This window comes from Halichoeres trimaculatus, unplaced genomic scaffold (assembly GCF_033239565.1).
Source record: "Halichoeres trimaculatus isolate MK-OKI-2021-1 unplaced genomic scaffold, fHalTri1.1 fHalTri1_scaffold_8, whole genome shotgun sequence".
In the NCBI taxonomy this organism is placed as follows: domain Eukaryota; kingdom Metazoa; phylum Chordata; class Actinopteri; order Labriformes; family Labridae; genus Halichoeres; species Halichoeres trimaculatus.
In genome coordinates, this window is record NW_027437186.1 from 38,271,808 (window position 1) to 38,290,314 (window position 18,507).

Consider the following 18,507-nt stretch of genomic DNA (forward strand, 5'->3'; position numbering starts at 1 on the left):
TTGTTTTCTGTTTCTTTCTGTTTCAAATCTGTGAGTAAACTTTGTTTTTTGATAAATCAGAAGTTTTCAGGGTCATGTGACTTTATTTGTACCTGTACGTAGGTGTGTTTGCAGTAATCTGATGACAGCTCGTCTTTCACCTGATTTCAAAGGAACCAGAACATGAAGCAACACGTTCCCAGACATGAACAAGGAGCATTTCCTGAAAACTACGAAACTTTCTTTCAATCCAGTCGAATGTTAAACAAACTGTAAAAAACTTTTTGAAAATGTCATATGAAAAAAAACTCCGGACAGGAGCTTTAACTCATCAATCATTAGAAATATCTGTGGCCTTTAAATGTCTGATCAACCTTTTCCCCACTTCAGCTCTATAACCTTAGATCTATAGAATCAAAACAGATAGAAAAACTGCTGAAGCTCGTCAGGTTCCTGTGATCATAGACTGAACTCCTGCACGGTGTGGTAGGTGGGGACGTGTTTAACTGTTCATCTTTCCTCTTTGACATTTGTATCAAAGATGAATTCAACCCTTCCAGCCAATCAGCACGTACCTTAAACCCCAGCCTGTGGAGTTTGGACAGATTGGATATGAAGGTGGAGATCCAGAGACTCATTTATAGTCCGGTCATGGGAGAAGTAATTTAGTCATCTGGGCTCTAAACTGCATGCACTGTTCAATGTAATAAAAACATGTTTTAGATGATTTCTACCTTTACCAGCTGAAATGTTCCTTTTCTGAGAGAGATGAAGCAGAAATCAGTGGCACCAGCGTCCAGGAGCTCAGTCTCAGTCTCTGCCGAGGACGCAGGAACAGATTCATTTCCCTCTGCAGGACGTCAGCTATAATTAGAGCAGGTGAATCGATGGTTTTTCAGCAGCCTGACTCCACGCCTCGTAACAGGAGAAGCTGGGTGCAGAAACAGTCAGAGTGAAAGTGAAACAAAGAGGGAGACTGAGGGCTGAGGGCTGAGGGCTGAGAGCTGAGAGCTGAGAGCTGAGGGCTGAGAGCTGAGGGCTGAGAGCTGAGAGCTGAGGGCTGAGGGCTGAGAGCTGAGAGCTGAGGGCTGAGGGCTGAGGGCTGAGAGCTGAGAGCTGAGAGCTGAGAGCTGAGGGCTGAGGGCTGAGGGCTGAGGGCTGAGAGCTGAACCTCTCATCGTGATCAGACCCTCACATCCAACCATGAAGCTGCCTGTGAGAATGAGAGAGGCCCTCACACACACACACACACACACACACACACACACACACACACACACACACACACACACACACACACACACACACACACACACACACACACACACACACACACACACACACACACACAGAAACAGCCCTCTGACCTCTGCTTTTGTTTGTTATAGCTGTTGGTTCAGAGATCGCCTCAGAGGCTTAATGGCTGAACGACTGAACATTCCTTTAACAGGCCGACCACTGAAACACACACACACACACACACACACACACACACACACACACACACACACTCACACACACACACACACACACACACACACACACACTGCAGCTGTAAGTGGATTTGCTCATGGCACCAATATGCTGAAACGGGGGCAGTGGATCATATGAATGAGGTGTGTGTGAGTGTGTGTGTGTGTGTGTGTGTGTGTGTGTGTGTGTGTGTATAAGACTTTAAATTTGAGCCAAACTAAGCTTTCATTTCAGCATGTTGTAAGCTATGTTTGACTGAATTAACTGTGAAAAAGTGAAAAAAAAACAAAACAAAAAGAAAAAATCAAACAAAAATCAAAATTAAAAATTAAACCAAAAAACAAAATAAATAAAAAATGAAACAAAATCCAAATTAAAAAAAAAATATAAAAACCAAAATTAAAAAAAAAAAAAATGAAATAAAAACCAAAATTAAAAAAAAAATAAAATAAAAAATGAAATAAAAACCAATATATATATATTTATATATAAAAAAATTTAACAACAACAAAATGAAACAAAAAAACATAAAACAAAAGAAAACCAAAAACTAAAGAACAAACAAACAAAAACATAAATGTGTGTGTGTTTGTCCTCATACTAACAGTGACTGTAACCCTGTCTGTCTCTCACACAGCTGAGGTCGATCAGTGTGTGATCTTTGCAGCAGAGTTAAAGGAAGATGCTCTCTGAGGTGATCAAACCAGAAAAACAGCAACATGTGGGAACTGGGACATGCCAGGTACATGACTCCAACAGGTGTACAGGTGTACAGGTTACAGACACACACAGTCAATTCACGTGGAGTGAAGTTTGTCATGTGACTCTATATAAAAATAAACTGAAACTCTTCCAGAGATCATCAAACACTGAGCACAACATGATCATAAACCGACCGTTTCAAACGTCAAAGTACGAGTTCAGACAGCAGAGAGAAGTTTCATCTTCAGTTTAATAACGTACAGCATCCGTTCATAAATACAGGTTTGACTTTTTCTGCTTTTCAAACACTGAGAGAGAGCAGGCAGCAACGCAAACACAGCAGATCCAGCAGATCCAGCAGATCCAGCAGTTATCAGAGAGAAACAAGAGAGAAACAAGAGAGGACGAGTTAATGTTCAACCACTCACTACGCCAATCTGAGAGGAAGTCAGGGAGTTCCCGCTGACTGAGGAACAGGTTTTTATGCTTGGCCACCTTCAAACAGAGATCTGCAGGTTTCATTTTCACATTAAAGTCTCATAAAAACAGACTCCAGGAGTAAAAACAACTAAAAACCAGATAAAACTCTGCGTCTGTCTGCAGAGACGCTCAGGAGAGGAGGCAGGAATGTGACACCGCTCTGTAAATGAGGAGCAGACGTCCCTGTGAAAGGCACTCTGATCACCAGGAGTCACTTTGGAGACTGACTGTGATGATTGGGAGGTGTCAGGGCCTCAAAGCTTGTTACACGCTCCACCTTTGTTTCTGATGTCTCAAGTTAAAAAGGCAACACAGGCACCGAAGATAAGAGGCACTTAAATCTGTTAGTTTACAGCACTTAATCACAGAAACACTCAACACAAACACAAACAATACTGACAGGAGGAGGAAAAGTGCATCTGTTTGAGAGGAAGACCAAGACCCACACTCCGGTCCTAACAGAATTACCCCAGAATTAAATTAAAGTCAAACTGTGACTCACTTTTACTGCGAATTTGATCAGGAATGTCCTGTGAGCGCAGTGGATTGGACAAGATGGAGTCAACAGAGAGAAATGGACGACGACGGGAGGACAGAGCCAGGCGGGCTGAGCACATCACACCCTGTTAATGTTCAAACACCTCTGATATGTTGAGTTCATCAGTGAGACAACATCAGCAGCTCTGTAGCTTCCTCTTTCATCCAGACCACACGTCAAACAAAGATCAGATTGTCTGGATTGAAGCAGGACGACGCAGCCGACACCTTCTGATTAACACGAGTAAAACAAAACGTCTGAGCACCCAGACAGCTGCAGTTAGTGAGTTAAAAACAATATATTATTCATATGAAGGCTTTCTGATAGCGGCTAAGCTAAGCTCCTCAGAGCGCGAGCAGCTCAGGCTAAAGAGATAAATAACAGACAGAGTATTTACACAGGAAGGCTGGGGCTGAGCTGCAGTATGTACACGGTCACATCCTCAGTAGTTACTCTTAGCCTGTAGTAGTCATACGTCATCTGATAACGCCACGCAGGTTAAACACAGTCAGACACACACTGATGATAGTTGTAGCACTCTGATGTGTCAGTCATTTGATCGTCGATGCTCAGAGCGTGGTGGTTTTCTCAGTTTTAGCGTCTTTGTTGTGTCTGAATCAGACGGGGTGAGGAGGCAGCGCCACCCTGCTCCTCGGGACGTGAGCAGGAAACTCCTCGGCCATCTCTGCGACACACACCAGGTCAGGATCACTGTCAGGATCCAGGCAGGGCTCTGCGACGGCGCTCTGCGGCTCCACGGGCTGGCGAGGAGGAGCAGGAGGAGGGTACGTTGGCGACTGGAGGATGTCGGCGTAGCGCTGGCTGGCTTTGGTCTCCCTCTGCAGGACTTTCCTCAGCAGCGGCTTCAGCAGCCCGATGGTTAACTGGCTGCTCAGCGGCTCAGCGAAGGGAGCAGGGGGGGAGGGGGAGGCCATGGAGAAGGAGGATGAGGAGGATGAGGAGGAGGAAGGGGGGCTGTTGGGGGAGGGGAGGTTTTTCAGCACCAGGTTGAGGATGGTGGTGACGGTGAGGTCTTCGGGGCAGAGCACCCACAGCAGGTCCAGGTAGGGGTCCAGGTCTCGGTGCTGGGCCACCTCACACAGCAGGGTGGTGAAGATCTCCTTGTTGAGGAGCGGGCTCTGCTTGCAGAACTTCTGTGCGACCTGCGTGACGCGCTCCCACTGCTGCGTGGCCATGAGGATCCTCAGCGCCTGCAGGATGGCGTTGGGCCGCCCGCTGACCAGCAGCAGCTCCACCTCTACGTCCTGCTGCTGGGCCCGGTCCAGGCTCAGGCTGGACAGGACGCACAGGGCCCGTTTGTAGAGCGGCACGTTCTTCTCGCCGCCCTCCCCGCCCCTCGCCCCGGAGAAGCTCCAGGAGGAGGAGGCCAGGCTCAGGCTCAGGCCGGCGGCGCCCTGCTGCTGCTGGGCCAGCTCCAGGAAGGTGGGCAGCCAGGCGTGCTGGAAGAGGAAGACGGAGTGACAGAGGAGCTCGAACACGGGCAGAGCGGGAGGCGAGCAGCTGGACGCTCTGACTCTGCAGTTGGCCACGTGGTCAGCTTTCAGGCTGTGGTTGTGTTTGGGCCTGCCGTTGGTGAGCGGCGAAGACGCTGCGGTGCAGGGCGCCACGGCAGGACTGAGCACGGTCTTCCACAGGTCTGGGGGGGCCTTGCTGGTCAGGGAGCCCTCCCCGTTGTAGTGCAGCTGTAGAGCAGCCTGAGCCGCCCTCCACGCCTGGCAGGGGAAGATGCTGAAGATGGAGTTGAGGTAGAGCAGCGCCTCCTGATCCAGCTCCGAGGAGGACAGCAGCCGGGCCACCTCCTTCTCCACCAGCGTCTCACACACAGCCTCCACCTCCTTCACACTCTGCCTCACCAAACTCCCCTTCACCTCCTCCAGAGTCACCAGGCTCTTCAGCTCAGCCTCCAGAGAAACCAGCAGCTTATCGTGGCCGGCTGTGAACCCGTCCTCCCCGTTCTGGGTCAGCTCTGCTCCTCTCTGCCTCAGGAGGAAGGTCCTGACGATGGAGGCCAGGGAGATGGGGGCCTGGAAGCGCCCCCCTTTCTTCAGAGAGTCCACGGTGAGCTGCGTGCTGCTCAGGCTCCTCTGCTGGTAGTATTTACACGCCTCCTCAAAGACAGCCTCCACCAGGAGGCCCCCAGGGTCCACACTCTCTGCTGAGCTGAAACCTCGACACCTGGTCCTGCTGGACTCAGCCTCTTTGCTCAGAACCATGAACAGTCCAGTTTCTGAGAGCAGGTGAGGGATCCACTTCTCAGAGTGGTTGGTATAAAACACTCCCTCTCTCTTCAGCGCGAGCTTGTTCAGCTCCCTGCCACAGTTCACGTCTATCAGATGCAGGTTTTGCTCGATCAGCAGAGCCACAGTGTCCTGGTACATGCACAGGCTGGTGTGAGAACCGGGTTTGACCGAACAGTTGTCAGCCAGTTTGAAAACCTGTCGAAGGACTCCGTCTTTCTGCAGGAAGCACACCCAGCCCGTGCTGAGCAGCAGCAGCAGGCCTCCACACCCCGTGGGTGAGAAGTGGAGGATCTCCGGGGGGTCCAGAGTTGATAAGAACCCCAAACAGTCCGGCACCAGCCTCTTAAAGTCCGACTCTTTGGCTGACAGCTTCTTGAGCGGGGTGTTTTTACACGTGGTGCTGACGGTGAAGGAGTCGTGGTGAGGGGACCAGGTGAGGAAAAACTTTGAGATGCTCAGAGGAGGTTTTGTTTTCAGGTGTGGGAGGAGGTGCACACATTCACCTGAGCTGACCACGCTGAATCTGGGGTTGTTATGGAGGGCGATTTTCACCCCCCCTAAGCGGACAGCCCCCTCCTCCACCTCCAGGTCCCGTCTGCAAACACAGTATCTGAGCTTGTTCCTGGTGGAGCTGAGGGCAGGGGAGCTCTCTGAGGGCGGCCTCTCCTCACACCACACCAGCAGACTGGGACAGGCACACACTGACACCACCACGGCCCGGGGGCTGTTGCACAGCTCTGAGGTCTGCAGGAGGTGCCAGCCCGCCCGGCACTCCTGGAACCTCCAGAACTCTGCTCTCCCGTCCTCATAAACCACCGCCACCACCGCCCAGTCCCTGCTGCTGCTGCTGGTTCTGCTGTGGTCCAGGTATAAAACATCCACAATGGGCACAGTCCGAGTCAAATCCAGCTTCTTCTGGTTCTGGGCCAGGTGAGGTCTTTCATACTTATCAAAAGTCACAAGACCCAGCTTCGGCTTGCGGAGGATGACATGGATGTGACGAGCATCAGGGCTCAGGCGGACGTTGGACAGGCTGCTTTTCAGCTCGTTGTTATTGGTCACCGTGAAGAGCTCCGCCAGCTCTCTGCCTCCGGTGTAGTCCCCGAAATCTGACAGTTGCTCCAGCCCCAACCGCGCCATAACTCGACCTATTTCCAGCCTAAGCGGCGGATTTCAGCTCGTTATTAGCCTGCCACAGCCTGTGAAGGAGCCCTCTAGCTTGTGTGGCACATAAATCCGACCCCAGGCTAACTGAGCGGCATCCCGTTAGTTTTCCTACCGGAGGATTCATCCCCATTGGTAACGCTGACGCGGAAGGATACATCCACCGACAGCCTTCGACACCGCTGAGCCCATGACTGACGACAGAAACCGAGTTAAACGGTAAACTGACACTAACTCTTCAAACGGTTTGGGTCCTAAATCTCTGAAGCCACTTTGGTCATTCCGATGCTAAGCTAACACTCCCCTGACATCACGGGATCGTTAATTTCCGGATACCGATGATGTTTTCACACAAGGGGAGGAGCTCACAGGAGGCTGGCAAAGATCTTCAGGAAAGCAACGAGAGAGGCAACTCCCGCCGTTTGTGAGTCTGCAGCCGACTGCGCAGCTGCGAACACAAGATCACAACGATATGAAGTTAAACACCATAAAATCTTTGTGATAAAAAACTAAAGGACAGGAGTAAATCCTGATTATATCAAAGCCTGTTTCTGCCAGGTTAGAAAGAATAGGGAAACTAATAATAATAATAATAATAATAATAATAATAATAATAATAATAATAATAATAATAATAATAATAATAATAAAATAATAATAATAATAATAATAATAATAATAATAATGGATCATTTTCACTTTTATTATTTTTTCAGTCATGATCAAGGGTCTTAAACCTGTGGCTCCTTGTAGCCTTAAAAAAATACTATTGAAATAAATAATTTTCATTTTTCTTACAGAGGATATTGATGATTAAAGACACTGACACAATAAAATCCTGCGTTAACATTTAGTTGAACTAAATCTTCATCCCATCTGTCAATAAAGCCTGCCACCGCTCTACTTCACCTCCTACAACATCAACAGCCCACCAACTTTCCATGCACCTGTGGCTAACCTCAAGTTTTACAGCCCTGGGAAAATAACTACATCTACAAAAAGACTAAACTGGAAGAAAATACTGATTTTAATTCTGTGAGGATGGATTTAGTTAACTGACAAAGTGCCAGATTAATTAACATGATTGATACGAGGTAAGACATTAGCAAATAACTAAAAAACTATGTGTTGTGCAATATTATCAATATATGCTATTCAATTCAAATAGTCTTTCAAAAAATTTTCAAAATCTAAAAATTTTCATTTACAATGTTTTTTAATTGCAAATTTCTAAAATTAGAAAGATTTTGGAGTTTTTGAAATTTTTTTGAAAATTTAAAATTTATTTATTAATTTTAATTTTAATTTTTATATTTTAAATTTAATCTAATTTAATTTAATTAATTATTTATTTATTTTTTTGGGGGGGGGGGGGGGGTAAATATTTTTGAAGTTCCAAATTTCTCTAAAAAAGTAATCTTTTTAAATTTTGTCAAATTTTCAATTTTCTTTTCTTTTTCTCTTTTTTTCTGCAAATTTTAAAAAATTCATTTTTTTGAAAGTTTTGCAAATTTATTAAATTTCATTTTTTTTTTTTGTTTGTTTTTTAACAGAAGAAAATCTGGTTATCTTTGGTGGAAATGCAGTTAGTTTACAGGTGAAATTTTATGAGGGGTTTAGAAAGTGTTATTGCTAATCTGTTTTTAGCATGTCACTGTATGCTTATCAACCCCTCAGCCCCTGGCTCTAACCTTTGACCTCTGATCAGGCAAATCAGTCAGACAGAGCAGGTCTGTTAAAAATGTTTGCCCATTCAGTTTTTATTTCTAAATCTCCTTTTGGAAATAGTGCTGCCACCACTTGCAGCAGGTGAGGTGAAAACATAGAAACCATAAGTGAGAAGCAGTGATTATAACCTTGTCTGCTTTTACAGAAAAGCTACTTAAAAGGTTTCTTTTGACTGTAGCTGTGGCTGCCAGTTTTACCCCCACGTTTCTAGAGACAAGCATCCAGCTCTTTAAATGAAAAACTGCCTCAGAGCATCCTCCTCAAGTTGGCAGGGGTCTGTGAAAAACGTGGTCAGCCTGTCACAAAGTCCGCTGGGTCCCCACCAACCTGAGAGTGACTCAGTGGATTATCTGTGAAAAGAAGAGCCCCCCTGTTTCACAGCACAGATGCAGTTGCAGGAGGATTTGTGTTGAGTTTTGGGTCGGGCTTGGATGAGTTTGTAGAGGACAGGCTGGTAGGCGTACCAGCGGTCAGCGAACAGCATGCAGGAGTAAAAGACTGTTTTGTTTTCCTGGGAAAATGGCTCTGTTAAACCGCAGAGAGTCTCATTGGTGAGTCATGGTGAAAGTGAACGCCTGCCCACTGTGAAGCTAAGGGCTTGTTTATTACTTTCACAAACTTTCATGGCAACTTTCAAGTCAGCAACTTTCCAGTCAGCCCACACTGTGAACGTGTGTTGGATGAAGTGAGCTGACATTTAAATCCACTCACAGACACAATCAGTCATTTGTCTGGCGTTGTTGATGCTGTGTGGTCGATATCTGTTCGATGCTCTCATGAACAGGCTAACCAGAACAAAACAGAGAAGAAATCATTTTGTTTTTTTCCTGGAGAGTACATCTGGCATTTAGAGCTGACTTTTTCTCTCTTTTCATTTTTTTTTGTTACATAACTTTTTGAATCTCTCTTTGTTTGTCACTCGTTAAAAACACGGGTGCTCACAGAAAAACAACCTTCTGTGAATTTAAAAGTCATGATCTCAGCAGAGAAAAACACCTTAGAGTTGTTTTTATGTGGTTGAATGATGGTGTGTATTATTCAGTGATATTAAATAGATTAAGAGACTTGTGATACCAATAACTTAATCAGATAATGACGCTGTTTTTCCTCTGTCTGACTGTGCTATGATCGTCTATGACTCAAGCTTTCACTGAAAACACTAAAGCTGCAGGTTTTCTTTTACTTTAGGTTAAATTTATACTTTTTTAATGTTTAAAAGGCTGAATCTGTAAAAAATAAATCATGGTGTCTGCTGTGTCTGTAAGTTGACCTTTCATCCAGCAGGGGGCAGCCTTCACCTTTAGTTTTTGCAGCTCTGTGGTTTTAAAGCTCTGTGTACAAACAGAAATGAGAAAATCATAAATATTCCTGATAATTTCTTATTTTCTGCCCCACTGTGACTGCACAGCAGTATGAAATCATCCTCTGGAGCAGCACAGCGAGCTGTAACTGTCTCTGAATGAGAATCACATGGCCTCACAGAGCCAGCATCACAAGACTCCTGTCTTCCCCCAGCCCTGTCAGCTGTCAATTAAATCTCATGACTTCAATTGTTTCTGTTTCTGTCATTTCTCAGAACATTACAGTCACTCTGTGTGCTGCTTGTTTTTAATTCTGACTACTTTCAAACACTCTTTTCGTTAATTTGCTGCTTAATTTTGCAAATCAAAAGTGTAAAAGTGGTGATTCTTCGTTATCAAGGCTGCATCTACCCTCTTTTTTAATCAACCTCATGTCTTTTTACCTTCTGTTTTCCTACTCTCAGAAAGCAGGATATCATTTTGCCTGCAAAAATCACTTTATTAAGTCTTTTGGTGAAATGTGTGGGTCTTTGTCTTTCCTCCCAGCCCACAAAATGTGATATTTAATGACCAAACCTGTTCTTAGTAGAGCTTGTTAATGTAAAATCCTGACCAAAAACCAGCTGTTTGGATTTGGGCGATTTGCCGACGACAGCGATTCCCTTTTTTGACCAATCAGGAGCAAGTCTGACCTGATTGGTCCACCGGAGCAGATACCCCCGAACCCCCTCCCCGGGAGTAGAATGCCGTAGTTGAAGAGCCATCACTGCTCTGTTTTTGGCTGTAATCAGCCACATAGCTCCATGCTCAAGCTTCCCATCTCTGAAGAAGACAGACTAAGTGTCTAGAGTTCATTTATCAGGAAATGTTCCAGCTACACTCAGTAAAACTGAGCATGTGTGTGCTAGTCACTTCACGGCCGACTGCTTTTCCAACTTTGGACAGTCCAACAGAGGGCTAGCCAATAGACTGGTCCTGAATCCAGGCGCATTACCAACCATCCTCCAACAAACCTGGGACCCTGGAAATGTGAGTATTTTAAATGCTGTGTGCTGTGGAGCAGATGGAAGAGCTTTTCCTCAGTGTCCCCCCTGTCTCTGTGTTAGCTTCAGGATGCTAACTTTAGCTGCAGTTAGCCTGTTGTTTTAGCCTGTAATGTTACGGTAAAGGAGCTTCTCTGTTTTCTAAACATTGTGCACTCGGAGCTCGTGGCGCCGCTCTCAGTGACGTGGAAGAGCGGGGCGGTATCAGCGGTGGCTCATTTACATATGAAGGCCACGCCCACTAAATCAGAGCGTTCTGAACAGAGGGGCTATGAGAGCCTGGAAACAATGCTGCTGTGCTTGATTTATTGGCTTTTTGGACCAAAACATGTTACTACCATTTCATGAAGACATCAATGATCCAGATTAAACTGAGGAAAGAAGCAGGAGATGGGAGCTTTAACGTCTGTGACCTGACGAGCAGGACAGTTGCTTGGTTGCTCTTTCTGAGCCTGTTTCCTGCGTTGAGCTCTAACGTATATTTATACCCGCTGTCTGTGTTGCTGTGCGAGGGCTCACTTAGAGGAGGAGAGGTTACTCATTCACACTGTGCGTATGAGGGTATTATGTCCTATTATGTCTCTGTGTCATTGCTGATATGGAAGCGGTGTATTATTCAAGAAGGGGAATCAAACCCGCCGCCTCCAGACAGGCTCGCTCTGGACTGAAAAACAGCCTCTATTAGAGAGTGTGTTTAGTCTGCTGGGCCTGCAGACACCAAGATAAAGTGCTTGTCTGGAGACTGGAGGGGTTTGAATGCAGGGGAGATTTCCTTCTTGAGTTATTCGGTGTATAAAAGAAAACCAATAGCAGCAGGATTTCCGTGGTATGGCTCTGAAGATGAGTAGGCTGTCAGCTTAGCGTCCCCTCTGGATAGAATTATTCTAATTTGAGCACAATTTAGAGGAAAAGGTCTCCGTGTATCAGTGAGATGCTACTCCTCTGTGTGTCAAATGAAAGTTTCAGCGGCGTGTCAGCCTCACAGACACTCAGAGAGGCGACAGATATTACTGTAGAGCTGTCATGTGTGCAGCCTCTGTCTCTTCATTTCTCCCCTCTCCTCTCTGCGTCTTCACTGGAGCGTTTCGTCCTGAGCTTCACAGCAGGAGTCTGAAGCAAAGTCATCTGTTGTTTTATTTATATATTTATTCCCACACGTGTCTTGGGAACAAACAGTGAGGATTCAGATGTGAAGTGAGGAAAACTTTTTCAGCATGTTTGTGTCAGACACTAAACACTGAGCGTGAGCAGACAGAGGAACAGGAAACGATGAGAGGACTCCAACGACTTACTCACATTTATTTCACTGCAGAGCTCCGTTTCTGACACTGATGGAGTCCTTAGGCGGTAAATAATTTCCAGACAGATTATACTCCAACATCCCAACGCATACATCAGCAGTGTCTCTACAACATTGACTGTATAATGAATTTGTTCGAGCACATGGAGTGGCAATTTGTGCTCGGCTGTTGAGCGAAGCCGGAGAGGATGCAGGGAGCGGGAGCTTAGCGCTACATTAGGAAGACAAACAGACTGCCAGATAAATGACACTCTCTGTTTTCAGCTGAGGCGGCTCAACAACAACAGGCTGGATCAGATGGGCCATTCTGCAAATGTTGTTTACTGTGATTTTAGCATAATGTAGAAAGCTGACAGAAAAAAGAGAGGTGCATACCTCAGAGTAAGTGTAATGAAACCGCTGATGATGCTTGGATAGACTTTAATTCCCCGGCTCAGAGGTTGTTTCTGATCTAATGTTACTGTTAACACCTGTACGCGCTTTTCAACCACAGGAACTTTCATCTGGAACTATTAACATTTCAACCACCAGGCCCAGGAACTAACTGTTGGGGACCTTCTTGCTGTAAGGCTGCAGCGCTAACTGTTGCGCCACTGTGCAGCCCTGATTTTATTGTTAAACAAATGAATATTTATTTCCACATAAACACACACAAAAGTACTGAAAATTGGTACCATTGAGTACCGAGGTGATTGCTCTAAGACTGCAAGGGAAGCTCAGCTTCCCCTAAAATGTCCCTAAAAAGTGTTGATATGTTCTGCTGTGTGAACATTTCATTGATAAAATCTGAGCTAGAATTCCTTCATCTTTAGTTCAGAATCAGCTCCTATCACAGGTAACTGGCTCCACCTCCTTCTCATTCATCCCCGCAGCGTCTCAGCGCTTTAACACAGTCGGACGCTGAGCGTCTTCTGACTTCAGCGGGGAAGCGTAGAGTGGGTTGTTCCACTGTGGAAACTGGACGGTCATTGGATAAACGCTGGGCTTTGTCCCGCCCATCGGACGCTCAGCGTCTCTGGGGGTCTATGAGGCAGTGGGCTGGCCTGGACGCTGGGCTTCTGCATGATGATTGGATGATCTGTCTGAGGCTGAATCCCTTTTTGATTGACAGTGAAATGAGCCAGTCAGAGATCTTGAAGTATAACCCTCCACCAGAGCATCTTCTCAGTTTTACAGTCAGTTGTTCTGGACTGACCTGGAGGCTTTATTGATCCTCAGAGAGTTTACTTTTCTTTAAAATAACAAGCGTTGTGTTTAAAGATTCTCTCTCTTTTCACTAATAAGCAGCTACAGCTACAGCTGAGGAGCTTCTACCCCTGTCACTCACACTTACAGCCTTAACTTTTTAATTTGCTGCAGTGTTTCTTTTATTTGCAGTGGCGTTTTTTTTTTTGTTTGCAGTGTTTTTTATTTTTGTTCGCAGGTACTTTTGTTTGCATCGGTGGCGGGTCTCAGCCACCGTAGTTTTCAAATGAAACGTTGTCGTGTAAACGGGGCATGAATGTGTCTCTGTCAGCTCCTGGTGTTCTAGTTAAAAGAGTGACCCTGTAAACCTGAGACCTTCAGCTGAATACTGAGTTTTAAACAGCTGAATGCATCCTGCTTTAGTTTTATAAACACATAAGCTGTTTTCTCTCCTCTCCATCAATCTTGATCAATCTCTGCAGTCTTCAGGCTAAATACCCTCCATGCTAACAGGCTCCTCTTTCAGGGTGTCTGCCTGTCTTTGTCTTCTCTGGCTCTGTCTTACTGCCCTCTGCTGGTCTCGTGGTGTGTTGCAATTACTTTTTTTTTTCTTTGTATATCACTGGTCGGAATAATCTGCCCAGGTTTTCAGCTCATGGTGGAAACACAGATAAAGTATCGTAGGAGCCAAGTGGATCCAGGGAGAGTCAAGATAACCAGACTGTGTCAGCCACTAGAGGAGGACCAGATCCTCTGCAGCTCTGTCTCTCTGGTTAGATAACAGGCCGTATGATCGTCCGTCCATTTATCTCTGAGCTCCAGCTGAATTAGCCCTCACTTCACACTTTAATCTGATTTGTGGCCTTTGGCTCGTTGGTGGATGTTTTGTCACTCAGTTTCTCTCAAAAAGCCACAGAAAACACAAACACATATTTGTTTTTTAAAGTGTAGTACCGCCTGTGACCACCAGTTGGCAGCATCAGCTTTGCTGCAGCAGTGGAGGTTGGTCATGCGAGGATAAGAGCGGGTCGAGCCTCTTCTTCCAGGGTGATGCTGACTGAACCGTTTAACCGTATCCTCTGGATTTAGAGCGGAGTAAATATAGACCCCGCCGTCAAATCCTCCCTCCTTCTGTGATTGTGAGAAGAGAGCTAACAGCCAATAAATCCATCTCCTCTGTTTTATAGAAACAGGTGTGAGTCACTGAGCTTTCTGCCGCTTCCAAAGTCTCTGTGCAGAGAAAGATCAAAGTAGAGGATTCATCCTGAGCTTCCTCCTTGATTTCCTGTTCATTCCCCCTCACTGCCTCCTCGTTAATCAACCTGGAGCTGTATCAAGGTTTCCCTTCAGCTCAGGTGCTCCTGCTCCTGTCTTCTCTTTCAGGCTGAGCTCCTGTCTGTCTGTTTCTGCTTCCTCCGCTCGTCTCAGGGTTGGCTTTAATTGCTGCTGAGATAAAGCCTCCAATGCAATTTCTCCTTCCCTGTCTGTGGAGGTATCTGCCCCACATCGATGCTACGAGCAGTCGAACTGGAATCAGCGCTGGCTTTGATCACACAGAGCGAAAACACTGCTTCAACTCAAAGCCCTCCATGTTCATTTTCAGAAAGCTGCACTTCCTTAGCAAAACGAAGCTAGCCGCTGGTTTCCACGAGAAGCGTTTAACGCTCAGATGAACCTGAGCACGATGAGATGATGAGCTGTGAAATTAAAATGTCTCGCCACGACATTTAAGCTCATCAACATTTGAAATAATCTGGGCTTTCTTTCAGCAGTTGCGTCTTCCCGGAGTCTTTTACGGGTCGAGACGACGGCTCAGACTGAGACACGCGAACAACAACATCTGTTTCCTTTGCTTCTGCACAAACAGACGTGAAATGTGTCTTTTCTCTCTCCCACTGCCTTCGTGTCTCAAAGACGCCTGCATATGGCGCAGGTTTACTCCATCCAGGAGATATTAAACTGACGACAGCTTCGTCTAACTACGAGCAGCCAGCTGCTCTCACAGCGGCCTGAGCGTGTTAATGAAGCAGACGCTGGTGGAGGAGGCGGGTTAGATGTTTGGAAACAGACCTGCTCTTTCTGACTGAAAGATTTGCCTGATCAGAGCTCAGCTGAACTCTTTATGACGCTGCATCCTCTGAGGAACAGGCAAAGTTGTGTCCGAGAGGATTCAACGCCAAAAAACTTTGTGAAACTTAAAAAAAGGACGTAAACACAGAAAGCTTTGATTAACAATCGATACTAAACACGCTGTCATTCATTAACATTACAAACACTTTAAAAACAAATTACACACTTGCAGTCACATGCTATGAAACAGTTGCACTAAACAATGAAAAATTATAGTTTACTCTATTGTGTAAAGAGCTGCAACATTAGGAGGAAGAGTTAGCATCACAATGCTAATGACATTTTTCTCAGTTACGAGTAGAAGAAGAAGAAGAAGAAATTCCTGCAACAAGGTAACAACTGATGCAGACAAATAAAAAATACATAAACAAACTATGCCCTCTGCTGGCCTGAAAATGCTACTGCAATGACAATAATTGCTACTCTTTCTACTCTATTGCTCTTCTTTGTCCGTTTCTTGTATTTTTTTTTGTCTCTTTTTCGTCGTCTTTGTATTTGGAGTGGATCATTACTTTGTTTGGCTCATTTGTTGGTCATGGACACCAAACTTTTTGTGTCTCAGTGATATTTTTACTACTTTTTCTCCTGTGTTTGTCTGGAGATCCTACATGTAACCATGGCTGCATTGTTTACATGTGAAATCAGCTGTTAGCAGCCTGTAGCATGTCAATGCTAACTGGTGCTAGGCCGGATGTCTTCCCACAAGGTGAGGAGAAGGAGGTGAGGACAACGTGCTGGTTCTCAGGTGTGAGCTAAGAAGTGACGACATGGACCTGTCCTTCCATCCATCGTTATTGGGAACGTAAGATCTATCTCCAATAAGATGGACGAGCTAGCTGTGCTAACCCAGCAACAGAGGGAATACCAGAGGGCAGAGTAGCATCATGCTATTCACAGACATGGCTAACAGAGCTAACACCAGACACCAACGTCACATGGAGCTTTCTGCACTGTCTATAAACTTTCTTACTTTGGTTTTCTTCATTGCTGCTGTGACTTCAAGTTTGATGTACTTGCTACAATGAAAATAAACTTCTATTCTATTCTATTCTATTCTATTCTATTCTATTCTATTCTATTCTATTCTATTCTATTCTAAATTAACAGTTCAAACATTATTTTTTTTGAAGGTAGCCTGACTTTGTCTTTGACTTCCTGTTTTATTTTGGAGGGTAACCTTGTGTTTTATTCTCTGGCTGAATCTCAGCGTCCTGCCTGAACCCTGAGCTCTCACAGACTTAATCCACATCACCTGGAAAGTAACTGAGGGCACAAGTCTGAAGGAAATCAGCAAGGGATCAGTAGTGATGGGACAGCGCTCTGCTACTCCTCACATAACCTGAATGTCACCGCGGAGCTCACCTGAGCAGAATCAGGATTTATTACTGAACAAGTTTTAGTTGCACATTTTGTTTGATTTCAATTTCCATGATTCTTGTTCATATCTCATTTTTCCCTAATGGGAACCTCTGTGTTTTTACATCACATTGCAATGTATTGTGGGTAATTAAATCTTGTTAAAGTCTAGAAATGTTCCCACTTATGTACAGGGAGCATGAAGAGCTCAAACAGTCAGAGAGCCCTCACACACTTAACACTTTGACAGCAGGACTTTCTTTATGTTTGTGGAGCTTCCTGGTTTATCTTGAAGTCCTTGCTCCCTGGTTTTACCTCCTGCCCTGGTGCCTCCTCTCCTCTGATCACCTTCATTACTTTCACCTGTGTCCTCACCTGTTTGTTACCCAGAGAGTGTGAAGTCTTTGTTTCCTGCCTTGTGTTGTTGGATCACTGAGACTTTCTTGTGTTATCTCCATCTTTGTTTTTTTTGTTTTGTGTGAGCTGTTGAGGACTTCTGCTGGACATCTTTGGATTTATTTCCTGGACTTTTAAAGTTAGTTTTGTTTGACCTTTTGTGAGTCATGCTTTAGTTTAACACATCTTTGTAGCTCTGCCCATTAGTCATCCACCTCAGCCCAGCACTTGTTTCCACAGAGTATCTGCTGTTCTGACAGAAATGAAACTGCAGCATCACCACTGTGATGGATGTTAAAGCTCTTTGTTAAATTGTTATTCCAGAGTACGGATGAGCTCCAACAGCATCTGGAGGTTTGAAGACTCCCTCGAGTACCTGGCTGTGCACATATCACCCTAAAGGTAACAACAGCTGAATCACTGCTTGGGCTGACAGAAGCCCCTCTGTCCTCTCTGATCAGGGGTGTGACAATCTGCTGAGGAGGCAGAGGTTTCTCCTGGTCCAGCAGCTCATGGTCCCCCTGGAAGAATTGTTATTGTCATTCTCTACACTCCCAACATCTGGTGTTTGCTCTGAGTTACGGTCTTTTGTTTGGAGCCGTTTGCTTCCAGGGCCGAGTGTTTGCTCAGGGAATAATGTGAGAAAAGCAGGAGCTGTGTTTTTAGCTGAGCTTATTCTCATTGAGACAAACAAGGGTCTGCAACCTTTACTGTCATAGGAGCCGATTCACCTCAGATCACCTGGATTCAAGTCATTTAGGAGACACAAAATCTACTTTATCTTTTCAGGAAAGTTAAGTGTAAAAAATTCTATAAAAAGCAAAATCTAAGGAAAAATAACCTAAATGAGAAATTCTTTAAATTAATGAAACTTTGTATTTTTTTTATTTCTAATAAATTTGCAAAAATTTCAAATAATTTTTAAACTTTAAGAAAATTAAAGAAATAATTCACCAATTTTTAAAAAATAATTTACAAAAAAATTCAAACAATTTTGAAACTTTAAAAAAATCAAAGAAATAATCCACCAAAAAAATTGAATTTAAATAATTTACAAAAAAATTCAAACAATTTTGAAACTTTAAAAAAAATCAAAGAAATAATTTACCAAAAAAAATGAATTTAAATAATTTACAAAAAATGCAAAACATTTTGAAACTTTAAAAAATTTAAGAAATAATTTCTCAAAAAAATTGAATTTAAATTATTTACAAAAAAAATTAAACAATTTTGAAACTTTAAAACATTAAAGAAAAGCTTCACCAAAAAAATTTAATTTAAATGATTTTTAAAAAATTCTAACAAGTCTTAAATGTCAAAATATTTGCAAAAAAAAAATAATTTTGACAGGTAAATTTGCAAAAATTCTCAAAAAGTTTTAGAATTTCAGAAATTTGTTAAATTTACTTTTTTTTCCAAAATGTCAAAAAGTTTCAATTTTTTTTTTTTGTATTTTACAAATTTTCCCAAA

The 18,507-nt window shown here is 44.3% G+C and overlaps 1 protein-coding gene and 1 long non-coding RNA gene across 3 annotated transcripts in view; one reads left to right on the forward strand and one right to left on the reverse strand.

The window, feature by feature from the left end:
- Positions 1-2,421: 2,421 nt before the first annotated feature.
- On the reverse strand, positions 2,422-6,940 carry hps6 (HPS6 biogenesis of lysosomal organelles complex 2 subunit 3). The gene has a single exon (XM_074676394.1). It carries the CDS (start codon positions 6,571-6,573, stop codon positions 3,790-3,792), a length of 2,784 nt encoding a protein of 927 aa, XP_074532495.1. The 5' UTR covers positions 6,574-6,940; the 3' UTR covers positions 2,422-3,789.
- A 10,094-nt stretch (positions 6,941-17,034) lies between these two features.
- LOC141795443 (uncharacterized) overlaps positions 17,035-18,507 on the forward strand; it is a 91,969-nt gene continuing 90,496 nt past the window's right edge. For both annotated transcript variants that reach the window (XR_012598604.1, XR_012598605.1), the window contains exons 1-2: positions 17,035-17,175; positions 17,361-17,438. This is a non-coding gene — a long non-coding RNA (uncharacterized LOC141795443). The remainder of the gene's footprint in view (positions 17,176-17,360; positions 17,439-18,507) is intronic.

Excerpts from the sequence above, each read along its gene's own strand:
- hps6 (XM_074676394.1), bottom strand. The coding sequence starts at position 6,573 with ATGGCGCGGTTGGGGCTGGAGCAACTGTCAGATTTCGGGGACTACACC.